General features: G+C 43.0%; 1 protein-coding gene across 7 annotated transcripts in view; it reads right to left on the bottom strand.

The window, feature by feature from the left end:
• The window catches only part of LOC141095453 (ATP-dependent translocase ABCB1-like), a 724,951-nt gene that overhangs the window by 572,369 nt on the left and 134,728 nt on the right, over positions 1 to 17,854 (bottom strand). For all 7 annotated transcript variants that reach the window (XR_012233391.1, XM_073581452.1, XM_073581451.1 and 4 more), the window contains exons 5-6: positions 7,286 to 7,430; positions 3,638 to 3,695 (exon numbers count right to left, since the gene is read on the bottom strand). Coding sequence is in view for 6 of the 7 variants with exons in the window: in XM_073581452.1 (XP_073437553.1) it covers positions 3,638 to 3,695; positions 7,286 to 7,430 (203 nt within the window). In the remaining variant the exon portion in view is untranslated. The remainder of the gene's footprint in view (positions 1 to 3,637; positions 3,696 to 7,285; positions 7,431 to 17,854) is intronic.

Raw genomic sequence — 17,854 nt, 5'->3', positions numbered from 1 at the left:
ATATGCAAGGAAGAATGGCAGAGGATCCCCAAATCCAGATGTGAAAAACTTGTTGCATCATTCCCAAGAAGATTCATGACTGTACTAGCTCAAAAGGGTGCTTCTACTTAATACTATGCAAAGAGTCGGAATACTAGTTATAACCATGTGATATTTAAGTTTTTCTTTTTTAATAAATTTGCAAAAATGTCTACATTTCTTTTTTTTCAATCAAGATGGGGTGCACATTGTGTGTACATTACAAGTTGAGTAAATTAGAACTTTTTTTAGAAACAATCAATAAAACTTGTAAATTATTTTGTTAAATCCCTGCTTACTCTAGGCTTAGGAGTAGTCTTAACTTATGACTGACAAATAGTTCTATGTGACTCTCCTAAAAGGAAGGCTGTCATTCACTGATTAAGACCACATACTGCACTCCTAAGCACAGAAGATGCAGATATTTTACTGAATAATATACCAGTTGCACCAAATCTTTTTCTGCAAAACTATACTGTAGATCAATCGATTGAGCTTCTTCTTGTCATGATCCAGAGTGGATCTGACAGGTTAAATGTACATAATGAACTTTTTTCCTTTGGCTGTGAGCCAAAGTGGTGTGATTGCCCCCGGTGGCCATTAGAATTATTTCACTGTGGTGTCGTTTGTTCTAAGTTGCCCCGGTGGTGGTGAGTGGTATCGCACTTTAGTTCTTTGGTTAATGTGCACGTAATTACCAATCAGGTGTGAGGCTCTATAAAAGAGTGTCAGGTGTGTTTGGTCACCGTTGGTGATATTGTGAGTTCGTCATTTGGCAAGCAAGCCTGGGTGATGAAGGAGCTGAATGAGAGTCCTGGGCAGCCCGGCCAGAGGGGTTGAGTCAGCTATGGAGTCTGCAAGGAGTGCTGGCATGGATTGGTGGAGTTCATCGTTGGAGTCTGCAAGAAGGGCTGGCATGGCGTGGTGGAGTCGCAGTTTTGGTGTCGGCAGGAAGTGCTCGCATGGTTTGGTGGAGTGGCGACTATGGTCTAGAGTTGCACTCACCATGCTGGACTTGGTTGCTGAGAGCTGGACTCAAGCATGCTTGACTTCTTGGCAGATAAGTTGGACTCAAGCATGCTCGACTTTTTGGCAGAAGCTGGACTCATCTTTGGGACTCTGTTTACTGGGCAACTACAACTGGTGGTGGACTCTGCTCCAAGGTTGCACTATGGTGATGGATCCGGTTATGGTGATGGATCCGGGTGGAGGAGAAGATGCACACAGGTGGTGGGCTCTGTTGCTGGGAGCGTACGCAACAGAGCAAAGTTAAGAGGTGTTTCCCCTGTATTGTCATTTTTCCTCATGTGTGTTTAGTGCAGTGGTGGGATTAGTTTCCGCACCGACCAATTCCCTAGTGAGGGATTAGGTGCAGGGCGAGTCAGGGTTTTATGGTTCCTGTGCGTCCCCATGCGGAACCGGCATAGGGAACGTAAGGAGTGCAGGGACACTGGCTCAGGGGAGTGCAGGAGGTGTCCACTTCCCCGTTTCCCTATCACAGGGCCCGCTATTGTTAATGTTACCCAAGTTTCCCCTTTATTATTTAAATTCGCCTTACTGGAGGCGGGGTTTCCAGACTACTGTATCTATAACGTGTATTACCTAAATTCGCCAGTTGGAGGCGGCGTATCCAGCTGCACGTTTTATTATTTAAATTCGCCCTACTGGAGGTGGTATATCCAGGGTCATGTGACCATGACACTTCTGCTCTATAACATGAGACCTGCAAATTTGGCTGCATGTTAATATTACAATTTTAATCACTAATTATATGTTCAACATAACAGGTTTTTAAATAAGCACAGTGTACCACACAACACAATTTATGATTTGGCACAAGTTATACTATACATCAAAATTAGATATGGGCAAACCCAAACATAAAAGTTCAGGATCCATATCGAACACCTACTGTACGGGTACAAACCCCACATACGGACTTCTCCAGAAAGTCTGTGTTACTGTTTGCGCTTGGCACCTCGAACACTAAGTGTTTCTTGCACTGATAGAAAAAGTCTCACGGTGCAGAGCTGACCTCAGTGAGTTCACCGCAGTTCACCATGAGAAGAAACCGTCTCATGATGCAGCGCTAAGCTCAATGAGTTCACTGCAGTTCACTGTGAGAAATTCTCATGATAAACTGCAGTGAACTCACTGAGCTCAGCGTGGCACCATGAGACTTTTACCATAGTTCATTGGCCCGGATGGGAAAGCAGCCTTGGTAACCTGCAGTAAACTCAATGAAATCACCACTAGTCACTGAGGCTGTGCTCACAGCAGCTCTTTCTTCAGTGGTTTTCAGCCTGGACTGTCATAACTTCGCACCTTCCAGGTTGGAAACTATGTATGGTAGACATGGATTATGGTATGGGACAGAACGTTGAACAGGTGAGGAATATGGTTGTTTTTTTATTTTTGTTTTTTACAGTAGACAAGGACTTTATCGGAATTGGCATTAGGTGAATATTTTTGTTGTTTATTATTTTCTATTTTTTTTACGGGGAAGAGGGCTTAAGTGGAAAGGGCGTAATGTGAGTATAACTGTGTTTGTTATTTTTAAATAAAAAAGGAAAAGTTTTTTATTTCAAATAAAGGACTTTATTCTTGCTGTGTGTTTATTTACAATATAACTATAGGATGATTAATGGATAGTCGTCTTATAGACACCTATCTATTACTAACCCAAGGGCTTGATGTCACTTGACAATACAAAGGTGACACCAACCCCACAAATATTAACCCCACTTGCCATCACAACAGGGCAAATGGGAAGAGCCAGGCAAACCAAAAGATTTGAGGCATCTAATAGATGTGCCTTTTGGGGGGCAGATGCTGGCTGCTATTTTTAGGCTGGGGGGGCAATATCCATGGTCCCTTACCAGCATGAGAATGCCAGCACACAGCTGTCTGCTTTAGCTTGGCTTGTTGTCAAACAATGGGGGGGATCCCACGCTGTTTCTTAAAATTATTTATTTAAATCATTTTAAAATTGGCATGGGGCCTCTCTATTCTTGATAACCAGCCATGCTAAAGCTGCAGCCCACAGATGTCAGATTTGCTGGCTATCAAAAATACCAGAGAACCCATGCCATTTTTTTCTAAAATGTATTTATTTATAGAGCTGGTGCCTGCTCTTGCTGCTATCAACGACAACAGACGTAGGCTGATGGGAGTAGCAGTCCCATCATCCAACGCCTGTGACCAGAGGTAAACATTTTACTTCTGGTCACAGCTGCTTTCTCACACTGTCAGACAGCATGAGAACTGCAGCTGTCTGACCAGCAATAGTAATCTTACCTACGATCAGAGGCAGTGTTTGCCGTGCTGTCATGCACTGCTTTTTTTAAACTGTTCGGCCTAACTCGCCGAACCCGAACTTACAGAGGTTAGCCCATCATTAATCAAAATTATTATTAAGAATCAAAAATGGATTAATGATAAATACCCCAAATGTGAGTTGAATGATGCATATTGCACTGCACTTCAGCCCAACTGTTTACTGAAATAGAATTGACTAAATATGTCACTTTCTAAATACTTATAAACTGCACTGTGCATATACAGCATGTGACCAAATGTGGGATAAGATAGAGATTAATATGTCATCACTCTTACTTACAAGGATACATTAGCTTCAATATCAACACCTGATGTGCAGCCAGAAACATTACTTGAAGCTGAAATGAAACAAAGAGATGTATTTAGAATTAATAAAAAAAATGAACAATAAGAGTATCATTTGAAGCAGACCTCTCGCACAGCATCATTTCCAGTGCGAAACTGGCTGTATCAATAAGTAGCCAGAGCATTCGGCCGGGATTGTGTGATGCGAGAAACTCCGGTCCCGAGTGAGGCGGTAGTGCCAGGTATTGATGTGAGAGACTCACGCGAGTTTCTCGCATCACTCTCGCAAGTGTGACCCCGGCCTTAAAGAGGCTCTGTCAGCACAAAATGACTTTTCAAACCAAGTACAGGCTCCTGGTGCATCGTGGTGGGGATAAATATTTAACTGTACCTTCCCACCTGCTTCTTTTCCATCTATCTTCACCCTTCTCTGGATCTAAAAAGTAGATGGGGTGGAGATAGAGGGAAAACAAGCAAATGAGAATGTGCACTTAACACACACAACATCCTGACATCGCTATTTTCTGTTTTTTTTTTTTATTCATCCAAGAGTTATAGCTTTTGTATTTTTCCATCAAAATAGCCAAATGAGGGCTTGATGTTTGTGGGATGAGTGTTAATTTTGAAAGACACCATTCATTTTTTCATGTGATGTACTAGAAAGGGGGGGGAGGAACCCACGTCTAGCAAAACTGTGAAAAAGTGCACTTCCACAATTGTTTTTCTTTTTTACCTTATTTATTTACATTGTTCACTATCTGGTAAAAATTACCTGGTAATATGATTCTCCAGGTCAATATATGATTACGGAGATACCAAACATGTGTAGAGTTTTTTTTTTAAGTGGCAAAAAAAACCTCCGTAAATTTGTAAAAAAATAAAATTTTGCTTGTAACACCATTTTTCAAGACCCGTAACATTTTACATTTTAGGTCAATACAGCTTTGAGAGGGTTTATTTTTTGCCCCCTGAGCTGATGTTTTTAATGATACCATTTTTGTGGCAGTTACAACTTGCAAAGTTTTGATCATCTCTTATTGCATTTTTTTTGTACATTTACAGATCAGACTAATTAATGTCACATTTTTTATAGATTGAACTGTTAAGCTGTTCCCATGATGAATTTTTATCACATTTTTGACAAACCACATATCCAAGCCCTCGCCTCCTCCTGCCGCCTCAAACTCAGAAATATTTCCCGGTTCCGCTCATTCCTCAACCACGAAACGACAAAAACACTAGTGCACACTCTTATCATCTCCCGCCTCGACTACTGCAACCGCCTACTCTCTGACCTCCCCCTCTAGCACTCTGGCACCGCTCCAGTCCATCCTACACTCTGCTGCCCGACTAATCCACCTGTCTCCCCACTACTCCCCAGCCTCCCCCTATGCCAGGCCCTTCACTGGCTTCCTATCGCCCAGAGGATCCAATTCAAAACCCTAACTATGACATACAAAGCCATCCACAACCTGTCTCCTCCATACATCTGTGACATGGTCTCTAGGTACCTACCCACACACAACCTTCGATCATCTCAAGATCTCCTTCTCTACTCCCCCCTTATCTCTTCTTCCCACAACCGCATACAAGACTTCTCCCGTGCTTCCCCCATACTCTGGAACTCCCTGCCGCAACACATCAGACTCTCACCATCAACGGAAACCTTCAAGAAGAACCTGAAGACCCACCTGTTCCGACAAGCCTACAGCCTGCAATGATCCTCGGTCTACTGAACCACCGCACGATCTGCTCTACCCCCTCCTACTGTATTCTCACCCATCCCTGTAGACTGTGAGCCTTCGCGGGCAGGGTCCCCTCTCCTTATGTACTTGTGTGTCCCTTGTCTTACACTTGTTTATTATTCTTGTATATATTACACTTGTCTATGGCTGGTTTCACATTTGCGTTTTTTTGCGCTGGAAAAAAACGCATATGTGCGCATGCGTTTTTCCCCTATATTTAACATGGGTGCGCATACCTGCGCGCTGGCATGCGCACGTATGCGATTTTCATGCGCTGCGTTTTTTTGGGGTGTGCGTTTGTATTTTCCAGACGCAGCATGTTGCATTTTTTGGCCCTGCAAAAAAGCGCATGCGCACGTATGCGCACGTTTTGCGCTAAAAATGGCCATTATAGCCTATGGGTGCGCATATGTGCGCATTGGCATGCTTATGTATGCGTTTTTTTGCACATGCGTTTTTTTTTGTTAACCATGGAATTTAGGGGTTTGGGTTAGAGTTAGGGTTATTTAAAGGGGTTTAGGGTTAGGGTTAGGGTCAGGGTCAGGGTTAGGGTTAAGTATGGTTTGGTTAAGGGTTAGGGTCAGGGTTAGGGTTAGGGTCAGGGTTAGGGTTAAGTATGGTTTGGTTAAGGGTTAGGGTTAGGGTTAGGGTTAGGGTCAGGGTTAGGGTTAAGTATGGTTTGGTTAAGGGTTAGGGTCAGGGTTAGGGTTAGGGTCAGGGTTAGGGTTAAGTATGGTTTGGTTAAGGGTTAGGGTCAGGGTTAGGGTTAGGGTTAGGGTCAGGGTTAGGGTTAGTAAAGTCATGGTTTGGGTTAGTGTGAGGGGCCACCTAATGTTGGAAAAAAACGCAAACGCGGTAAAAACGCACTAAAAACGCATACAAACGCATAAAAACACTGCGTTTTTTTCATGCATGCTCATAAAAATGCTTGAAAAAAACGCAGCAGTTGTATGCTTTTGTATGCGTTTTTTCAATGCGTTTTTTTGCGGGAAAAACGCGCTGCAAAAAAAAGCAAGTGTGAAACTAGCCTATAATTCCCCTTTTGACATGTAAAGCGCCATGGAATAAATGGCGCTATATAAATGCATAATAATAATAATGCATATTTTCGCTGCATCGAAAACGCACTGCCTTAAAGTTCCAGCAATGTGGATGGGATTTATAGAAATCTCCTGCCCACTGTGCTTTTTTTAGCGTATTATGACCTGCGGTGCTTGTTTCAGATCAGCAGTATGTCAATTTCTCTTGTGGGTACACTGAGTTTTCTTGTGCAGAATTTCCCCATAGACTAACATTAGGTGCGTAAAATCCATAGGTAAAAAAACGCACAAATGTTATAACACATAACAAAAACACATGTAATCCACTCCTAAGTATGCCAATAAAGTTTTTTATAAAAACATGACACACCACCAAGAGACAGAAAAGCAGCATCAAAAATGTGATAAAACACATGTTAAAAAAAGCACACAAAAACACAATAAAACCTAACCTAATTTCAATAATAGGTGCAGAAATTCTGCAACATCAAAAACACACCAAAAGCTCATTGTGGGAAAATAGGAATGCCAAATATGTCTATTTTTTATCTCTTTTTTTAATGGGGAAAGGTTTGAAATTGATTATCCAATCGCTTGTACCATACAGAGCAATACCACAAACCACAGACTTCCATGAATTTCAGACACATGCTGGGACTGGATTTCATAAAAGAACAGTTATTATAGGCTGGGGGGGTCATCAACATCCCCCAGGCTGTCCATGAAACCCATCAGCACTTCGCAATCGTGTCACAGTTGCAGAGAATGACACACCCCACTACCAGCATATTACATAACTGTAAGTCATGTTGGTAAAGGGTTAAGAATATTTTTTTGTATTTTTTTAAGTTTACTTACCATTTGTGCTTGTTGCAGTTTCAACAAAGCCTTCTGCCATGTATCCAAAGAAAATATTGACCAATGGCCACCCTATTCCACTGACAACACCACAAACAAGTCCTATTATCATGAGGACGATATCCCATTTATCTGCATAGCACCACTAGAAAAGAGCACAAAGTATATTGTCATAGAATTTAGTTATTCTTTTTTTTCCATTTTTTTAATTATTTCTCCCTCCTTCCTTTCTTGTCATGTCTAAGTATTGAGCTTAGAATATAACATTACTATGACAAGCACACAGCAAGACGAGATTGTACATGTGAACACATGACCTAGTAACAATCACTGATTTAACAACTGTTCTGAACACACAATACCACAGAACAGAGATAGTTCCCTTACCAGATATAGTTTTTCCAGGATAATGGCGTTTTAGTAACATAATGCAGGAGAAAGTCTTTCACAACTGTTCTGCTAGACTGCTTCTTAAGACAGTGTCACACTTACAACTGCAATGTGAGAAACTCGCGAAAGTCTCTCAACTCAATACCCAGCACTGCTGCTGGCACTCAGGAACGGAGTGTGCAGCTGCATGTATTTCTATGCAGCTGAATGCTCTGCTCCGAACCACAGGCGGCAGTACCGTGTATTGAAGCAAGAGACTTGCGCGAGTTTCTTGCATTGCAGTTGCAAGTGTGACACCGGCCTTACAAAATGACTACTTCACCAGGACATTCTTACCCAAAATGCATTAGGTTTCCCCACAATGCAATTGACAGCTTTACAGAATAACAACAAGTAATACAATTAAATGTCACCAGATGGTGCTTTTACCACATTAGATTTCACTAACAGAGTATTACATCTTGTTAAAGTGGCATCAATAATTTTAGCCTCTGCATTTAGCCTAATGGGAAGAAGAGTGACAATCTGACTGTGATGTTCATTGTAGTCTTTCAAAAGTTTTGCTGCTATGTCACCGTATTATATTGTATTTATATTGAGAGGAATAAACAAACAATGAGCTTATTATATCACCTTACTAATCTAATTAGCTATTCCCTGTTCTCTCTTCCATGCCCTCATTAGCACTTTGTACCTGTACTTGTATTTAGGCAATTAACAAGACAACCCCTATCAAGGAGTGGTTCTGTAAGGGGTGACCACAGAATATTTCTCTGCTCTCATCTTTTTTGGCTGTTGTTCTAGTCACTTTTGCATTTTGTCATTTGCTCTCACCCCTAGAGATACTGTAGCATGTGGTGGCATCTACAACTCACAGAAATTGCTCAGGTAATGCAGCTCATCCAAAATGGCACATCAATGCAAGCTGTGGCTAGAAGGGTAACTGTGTCTGTCAGCACAGTGTCCAGAGCATGGAGCAGATACCAGCAGATAGGTCAGTACACCAGGAGACATGGAGGGGGACATAGAGGGCAACAACCCAGCAACAGAACCGCTATCTCCTCCTTTGTGCAAGCAGGAACAGGAGGAGTAGTGCTAGAAACCTTCAAAATGACCTCCAGCAGGCCACAAAAATCCATGTGTCTGCTCAAACTGTCGGAAACAAAATCCATGACAGTGGTTTCTGGACCCGACTGTTAGGGACGGCGGAACGCACCAAATATAAATAATAGGAGGTGCGTTCGCCGCCCGGGGTCCACCGTGCGGTAGGTGACTAGACCGCTGCTGGACAATGGCAGATGCACCAGAAGGTGCCATAGTGCGCACGGGTTAACATCACCCGAACGCTAGGAGCTGCTCTGTTCAGACACAGAGTCGCTTGGCAAAAATATATGCAAAGGCGCTGGCCCTGTTAACGTCACAGGAGCTGGCGTGTGGCGTCGCAGCCGCGAACACCAATAGCTGCTGGTATTGCAGCACAGCAGCAGCTAAAGCCGCAAGCGTCGGCGCCGAGAACCGGGCGCCGACGGACGCTAGTGTAGGTGTGGAGCAAGTGGCGTGTAGCTTGCCACAACCCTGGAGCTGACTATACACACTCAGTCACCACTCGTAATATCAGAGGGTAGGGGTTTCATAATGAGTCAGACACCAGTCCATGCATCCATCACCATACACACACAGAATAATATGCTACACTAGCACATGGCTGAGCCGCCATGCGGGGCTTTTATAGCCATGCGCTTCTGGGACCTTCCAAAACTTTAGGAAGGACCAATCAGATCCGACACAGGACCTGCACATGTGACCTCTGCTCTCCACTGAGAGGGAACGTTGTGGGCATGCCCAGTAGCACGGCACGAGGACTTAGCCTCTGGAGCGGTTCCCTGCAGAGCAGGTTGCGCTACCATTGCTGCACCGGAGGTTGCAGCAACATCCAGGCTCACAGAACGAGTCTGAGGAGAATGCCTGGCTCGCCGTGATTGCTGACCAGGAGTCTGAGCGGTTGGAGGAGAATGGGAGACCGCAAGATGTCTGGCTCTGGATTCCTGCTGTGCAGTGCCAGGAATCTGACGCCTAACACCAACATCCAGAAGTGGGTGTTGTGCTTACAGCTTAACACTTGCAGGGGAATTAACATGTGCAGAGCACATCAAGATTGGCAGATTCGACATTGGCACCCTGTGCTCTTCATGGATGAGAGCAGGTTCACATGGAGCATATGTGACAGAGTCTGGAGACGTGGCAAAGAACCTTCTGCTGCCTGCAACCTCTTTCAGCATGACCGGTTTGGGTCAGTAATGATGTGGGGAGGCATTTCTTTGGAGAGCAACACAGCACTCCATGTACTAGCTAGAGGTAGCCTGACTACCATTAGGTACCTGAATGAGATCTTCAAACCCATTGTGAGACCATATGCAGGTGCAGTGGGCCCTGTGGGTCTGAATAAAATCCACATTTCTTCACTTAAAGTCTATGGAGTGCTGCCTTCCCGCTTTTCATTTATCTGGATTGGGGCAAGTATTGGATGCTTTGCTGGGAAGGCTTGTGCTCCTGCTTATTGGATATGTACTGTTCCATTTTTTCTGCTGTTCTGTTCGGTCAAAAATGACGGTTTTTGAACTTTGATATTTTTTAAAAAACTCATTATGCGATTCTGAAACTTGTGGTTACTTCTATTTTCCTAATTTGAGAGGTTCTTTCAAAGGGTAGTATTTTTTTTTTTTTTGGTTTAGTTTTTGCGCCACATTATTTTTTACACTTGTACTGTTCCCGGTCAAAAATGACTGAATAGAATTTTATGCTAATTTCAGCCATTTTTTGAGTAAAACAAATGAGTTATAATTTCTTTGAGACTACTTATTGCATCTACTATTGTTTATGAATTAAACAGTTGCTTTAGGTGCTGATTTACACATGCTTTCAGTACAAACCATACGCACTGGCTTTCAGTACAGTTCTGTGCAATTTTTTTCTCTTTATGTTATTTACCCTGCTTTTCCTCTAAAAATAAATAAATTCAGTGGTCAAGATTGCATATTTGAGCTATAATTTCTTTTGAGACTACTTATTGCATCTACTATTGTTTATGAAGTAAACAGTTGCTTTAGGTGCAGATTTACACATGCTTTCAGTACAAACATTTTCAGTACAAATGTTTGTTTTCTTCTCTGCTATGTCAGCATTCCAGGGAGTGGTGTCTGGTGTCTCTTTTGTTATGTGATCAGTAAGTAAGCAGTTCAGCCAACCATTGGCACATATGTTCAAGTTGATGGATTCTTTGTTATTCAAGAGAATGCGGATGAGGTCTGTGACTTTTATGGAGTGGTATATTTTCACTGCAGTGAGAGCATGAATGCATTCTTGAATGGATGACATTGAGTAAATAATTGAACTGTATATACTGTTGTATATAATCTGTTATTGTTGTAAAACTGGTTACTGATTTTTTTTTACTATTTTTACTATTTTTTTCAAAATGTTTGCACGCAGTTAAATTTTATACTATAATTAATTTTAGTTATAGTTAGTTATAGTTATTATAGTAGTAGTAGTAGTTGTTTTAGTTAGTTAGTTAAGCTCAAATTTGTAATTTCTGTGCAGAATTCAATAAGCCCTTGTAACCTTTATAAACACGTAAAAAACTTAAATTTTTTATTTATTTTGTTTTGGGTTTTTTTATAATGACCAACCATGTTCACATACAGTATAATAATGCAACAGGTATTCAAAAAATTTTTTTTAAGTAGCTAAAACAGCATTTTAATAGGTCCGGTCAAAAATGACCGGAGCAGTACAAGTGTATAGTGGATGCAAGCAGAACAGCAGGGATACTGTATATATACACAGTGGGGGAAATAAGTATTTGATCTCTTGCTGATTTTGTAAGTTTGCCCACTGACAAAGACATAAACAGTCTGTAATTTTAAGTTAGGTTAATTTTAACATTGAGAGATAGAATATCAAAAATAAAATCCAGAAAATCACATTATATAAATTATGTAAATGTATTTGCATTTTGCAGTGAGAAATAAGTATTTGATCCCTCTGGCAAACAACACTTAACCCCTTTACCCCAAGGGTGGTTTGCACATTAATGACCAGGCCAATTTTTACAATTCTGACCTCTGTCCCTTTATGAGGTAATAACACTGGAACGGATCTTGGCGATTCTGAGACTGTTTTTTCACAACATATTGTACTTCGCGCTAGTGGTAAAATTTCTTCGATATAACTTATTTTAATTTGTGTAAAAAATGGAAATTTTTGTGGAAATTTGGAAAATTTTGCAATTTTTAAACTTTGAATTTTTATGCTGTTAAAACACAGAAATATGTCACACAAAATAGTTAATAAATAACATTTCCCACATGTCTACTCTACATCAGCTCAATTTTGGAACCAAAAAATTTTTTTGTTAAGAAGTTATAAGGGTTAAACTTTGACCAGCGATTTCTGATTTTTAAAACAAGATTTACAAAACCATTTTTTTTAAGGGACCACATCACATTTGAAGTCACTTCGAGGCATCTATATGACAGAAAATACCCAAAAGTGACACCATTCTAAAAACTGCACCCATCAATCTGATCAAACCCACATTCAAAAAGTTTATTAACCCTTCAGGTGTTTCACAGGAGCAGAAACAATGTGGAAGGAAAAAATGAACATTTAACTTTTTAGTCACAAAAATGACCTTTTAGCAACAATTTTTTTATTTTCCCAAGTGTAAAAGGAGAAAATTGACCAAAAAGTTATTGTGCAATTTCTCCTGAGTACGCTGATACCCCATATGTGGGGGGACCACTGTTTGGGTGCACGGCAGGGCTCGGAAGCAAAGAACCACCGTTTGACTTTTTCAAACTAAAAATTGCTTTAATTGAGATCGGACGCCATGTCACGTTTGACGAGCCCCTAATGTGTCTAAACAGTGGAAACCCCCCACAAGTGACTGTCCTGGGCCCTGTATTGTTCAACATCTTTATCAACGATTTAGATGAAGGAATTGAGGGTAAACTGATTAAATTTGCTGATGACACAAAGCTTGGAGGGATAGCTAATACTAGAGAAAAGAGAGAGAGGATTCAAAAAGATTTAAATAAACTGGAGAAGTGGGCAGCAACTAACAGAATGGTTTTTAACAGGGAGAAATGCAAAGTACTACATCTGGGCAATAAAAATGAAAAAAGCATATACAGAATGGGAGGAATAGGGCTAAGTGACAGCACATGTGAAAAAGACTTGGGTATACTAATAGATCACAGACTGAATATGAGTCAACAGTGTGATGCAGCAACAAAAAAGGCTAATGCAATTCTAGGATGTATTAACAGAAGCGTACAGTCTAGATCACGTGAAGTCATTATTTCCCTCTACTCCTCTTTGGTCAGACCTCATCTGGAATATTGTGTCCAGTTTTGGGCACCACATTTTAAAAAAGACATCAACAAACTGGAGCAAGTTCAGAAAAGAGCGACCAGAATGGTGACCGGTCTGCAAACCCTGTCTTATGAGGAAAGGTTGCAGGATTTGGGAATGTTTAGTTTGCAAAAGAGAAGACTGAGAGGAGACTTAATAGCTGTCTACAAATATCTAAAGGGCTGTCACATTGTAGAAGGATCAACTTTATTCTCATTTGCACAAGGAAAGACTAGAAGCAATGGGATGAAACTGAATGGGAGGAGACACAGATTAGATATTAGAAAAAACTTTTTGACAGTTAGAGTGATCAATGAGTGGAACAGGCTGCCACGAGAAGTGGTGAGTTCTCCTTCAATGGAAGTCTTCAAACAGAGGCTGGACAGACATCTGACTGGGATGATTTAGCGAATCCTGCTTTGAGCAGGGGGTTGGACCAGATGGCCCAGGAGGTCCCTTCCAACTCTACGATTCTATGATTCTATGATTCTATGATTCTATGACTCCATTTTGGAAACTAGACCCCCTAAGGAACTTATCTAGATGTGTGGTGAGCACTTTGAACCCCCAAATGCTTCACAGAAGTTTATAACGCCTGGGCGTGAAGATAAAAAGCATATTTTTTCCGCAAACATGATCATTTAGTCCCCAATTTTTTATTTTCCTAAGGGTAACAGGAGAAATTGGACCCCAAAAGTTGTTGTGCAATTTGTCCTGAGTAGACTGACACCCTATTTGTCAGAAGAAACCACTGTTTGGGTGCAAGGCAGGCTCGGAAGGGAAGGAGCGCCATTTGACTTTTTCAAACTAAAATTAGCTGGAATTTAGATCGGACGCCATGTCGTGTTTGGCGAGCCCCTCATGTGCCTAAACAGTAGAAACCCCCCACAAGTGACCCCATTTTGGAAACTAGACCCCTAAGGAACTTATCTAGATGTGTGGTGAGCATTTTGAACCCCAAAGTGCCCGGGCGGGAAAAAAAAAAATTCCACAAAAATGATTTTTTAGTCCCCAATTTTTTATTTTCCCAAGAGTAACAGGAGAAATTGTACCCCAACAGTTGCTGTTCAATTTATCCTGAGTATGCTGATACCCCATATGTGGGTGGGGACCACTGTTTTAGCACATGGTAGGGCTCGGAAGAAAAGGAACGCTGTTTGACTTTTTCAAACTAAAATTGGGGGGAATTGAGATCGGACGCCATGTCACGTTTGGTGAGCTGCTGATGTGCCTAAACAGTGGAAACCCCCCACAAGTGACCCCATTTTGGAAACTAGACCCCTTATGGAACATATCTAGATGTGTGGTGAGCACTTTGAACCCCCAAGTGTTTTGCTAGTTTATAATGCCTGGGCATGAAAAAAAAATTTTTTTCCACAAAAATGATTTTTTAGTTCCCAATTTTTTATTTTCCCAAGAGTAACAGGAGAAATTGTACCCCAATAGTTGTTGTCCAATTTGTCCTGAGTATGCTGATACCCCATATGTGGAAGGTTACCACTGTTTTGACACACGGTAGGGCAGGTTCGGAAGGGAAGGAGCGCCGTTTGACTTTTTCAAACTAAAATTGGCTGGAATTGAGATCAGATGCCATGTTGAGTTTGGTGAGCCCATGATGCGCCTAAACAGTGGAAACCCCCACAAGTGACCCCATTTTGGAAACTAGACCCCTAAGGAACTTATCTAGATGTGTGGTGAGCACTTTCAACCCCCAAATGTTTTGCTAAGGTTTACAATGCCCGGGTGAGAAAAAAAAAATTTTTTCCCACAAAAATGATTTTTTAGTCTCTAATTTTTTATTTTCCCAAGGGTAACAGGAGAAATTGAATCCCACAAGTTGTCCAATTTGTCCTGAATGCGCTGGCACCCCATATGTGAGAGAAAACTACTGCTTGGGCACATGTTGGGGCTCGGAAGGGGAGTAGTGATGTTTTGGAATGCAGACTTTGATGGAATGGTCTGCAGGCGTCAAGTTCCGTTTGCAGAGCCCCTGATGTGTCTAAACAGTAGAAACCCCCACAAGTGACCCCATTTTGGAAACTACACACACTAAGGAACTAATCTATATGTGTGGTGAGAATTTTGAACCCCCAAGTGTTTCACTAAAGCTTATAATGCCATGGCATGAAAATAAAAAATCCTATTTTTTCCCACAGTTATGATCGTTTAGTCCCCAATTTTTTATTTTCCCAAGGGTAACAGGAGAAATTTGACAGCAAATGTTGTTTTCCAATTTGTCCTGAGTACACTGATACCCTATTTATGGGGGGAAATGACTGGGCGCACGGCAGGGCTCGAAAGGGAAGGAGCGCCGTTTGACTTTTTCAAACTAAAATTGGGGGGAATTGAGATTGGACGCCATGTCGCGTTTGGTGAGCCCCTGATGTGCCTAAACAGTGGAAGTCCCCACAAGTGACCCCCATTTTGGAAACTAGACCCCTAAGGAACTTATCTAGATGTGTGGTGAGCACTTTGAATCCCCAAGTATTTCACTAAAGTTTATAATGCCCGAGCATGAAAAAAAAATTCCACAAAAATGATTTTTTAGTACCCAATTTTTTATTTTCCCAAGAGTAACAGGAGAAAATGTACTCCAAAAGTTGTTGTCCAAATTGTCCTGAGTACGCTGGTACCCCATTTGTGAAAACTACTGTCTGGGCACTCGTTGGGACTTGGAAGGGAAGTAGTCATGTTTTGGAATGTAGACTTTGAATGTGTCATGATCCAGTGTTGGATCTGGCGGTATTAAAAGCACAAAGTGAACTTTTTTTACTTTGGCTAAGTTCAAAGGTGTTTTGACTGTCCCCAGTGGTGGTTAGTGGTATTGCACCTTAGGTTAGGTTGCACTTAATTATGGTTCAGGTGTGGGGCTCTATAAATGGGTCTCAGGGTGTTCACTCACGGCTGGTGATATTCATTCATTTATTTCTTGCTGAGTTGTTGGAGAGCCTGGTGGAAGGATGGAGCTGGATAGGAGTCCTGTGCAGTCAGCCAGAGAGAATGAGTGCCAGCTAATGGTGTCTGCAGGAAGGACTGGCATGGCCTGGTGGAGTCGCAGTTTATGGTGTCGGCGGGAAGTGCGGGCATGGCTTAGAGGAGTGGCGACTAGGAAGAGAGTTGCACTCAGCATGCTCGACTTGGTTGCTGAGTACAGGACTCAAGCATGCTTAGATTCTTGGCAGAAGCTGGACTCATCTTGGGACTCTGTGTACTGGACTGCTGCAAGTGGTGATGGACTCTGCTCCCAGGCTGCACGATGGTGATGGATCCAGTTATGGTGATGGATCAGGGTGGAGGAGAAGATGCACACAGGTGGTGGGCTCTGTTGCTAGGAGCGCACGCAACAGAGCAAAGCTAAGTGGTGTTCCCCCTGTATTGTCTCTTTCCTCATGTGTGTTATTAGTGCAGTGGTGGGATTAGTCTCCGCACCGACCCATTCCCTAGTGAGGGTTTAGGGTCAGGGCGAGCAAGGGGTTAAGGTACGCGTGCGTCGACAGGTGCGGAGCCTGTATAGGGAACGTAAGGAGTGCAGGGACACTGGCTCAGGGGAGCTTAGGAGGTCTCCATGTCCCCATTCCCTATCGCAGGGCCCACCATTGTTAAAGTTACCCAGGTTCCCCCTTTATTATTTGATTATTTGTATTTATAACGTGTAATACCTAAATTCACCAGGTGGAGGCGGCGTATCCACCTGCACGTTCTATTATTTAAATTCGCCCCACTGGAGGCGGTGTATCCAGGGTCACGTGTGTTATGGGTTCGCCTTGCGGTATCATCTGCGACCAGACACACGTGATCTTGACATTATCACAAGCCATACAGTTTTTTTTTTCTGGTGAGCTTTGGCCATGTGGAGACCTGTTAGTGGTTGCTGCCGGGCCTCACTGAGGTGCAGTGGGGAGCGGCATGGTGTGTTAGAGCCGCTGCAGCAGCAGTTATCAGGGTCTGGGGCCTCTGCTCAGGTAACCAGAAAATCAAAAATGGCGGCTGCGGTCTGGCATAAAGCCCCTAGAGTCGCTGCTGGGGAGCGGGACTTGCTCATGCACGGGGAGGTACCCAGGCAGGTGGGAGGAATGGTGCCCCACGGAGCTGCCTGGTATTCCCCGAGGTGAAGGGGTACATCCCTGTGGTGAGCAGACCAGGTGTGTAGTCGCTGCTGGGGAGCGGGACTTGCTCTTACAGGAGACGCACCCAGGCAGGTGGGAGGAATGGTGCCCCACGGAGCTGCCTGGTATTCCCCGAGGTGAAGGGGTATGTCCCTGTAGGGAGCAGATTGGTGTATAGTCCGCGGGGCTCATGCCAAATCTTCAACGCCGCCCCTCCTGGTCGTGTGGAGGCGACCAGCGAGTGTATATATTTTCCTCCATATTCCTGCGGCTATGGTACTAAAGCCCCCTAGAGTCGCTGCTGGGGAGCAGGACTGGTTCATGCATGCGGGCGCACCCAGGCAGGTGGGAGGAATGGTGCCCCACGGAGCTGCCTGGTATTCCCCGAGGTGAAGGGGTACATCCCTGTAGTGAGCAGATTGGTGTATAGTCCGCGGGGCTCATGCCAAATCTTCAATGCCGCCCCCTCCTGGTCGTGTGGAGGCGACCAGCGAGTGTATATATTTTCCTCCATATTCCTGCAGCTATGGTACTAAAACCCCCTAGAGTCGCTGCTGGGGAGCAGGACTGGTTCATGCAGGCAGGTGGGAGGAATGGTGCCCCACGGAGCTGCCTGGTATTCCCCGAGGTGAAGGGGTACGCCCCTGTGGTGAGCTGA

This window comes from Dendrobates tinctorius, unplaced genomic scaffold, assembly GCF_039654945.1.
Source record: "Dendrobates tinctorius isolate UK_male_01 unplaced genomic scaffold, ASM3965494v1 ptg000070l, whole genome shotgun sequence".
Taxonomy (NCBI): Eukaryota; Metazoa; Chordata; class Amphibia; order Anura; family Dendrobatidae; genus Dendrobates; species Dendrobates tinctorius.
This window is presented reverse-complemented; position numbering and strand designations above follow the sequence as displayed.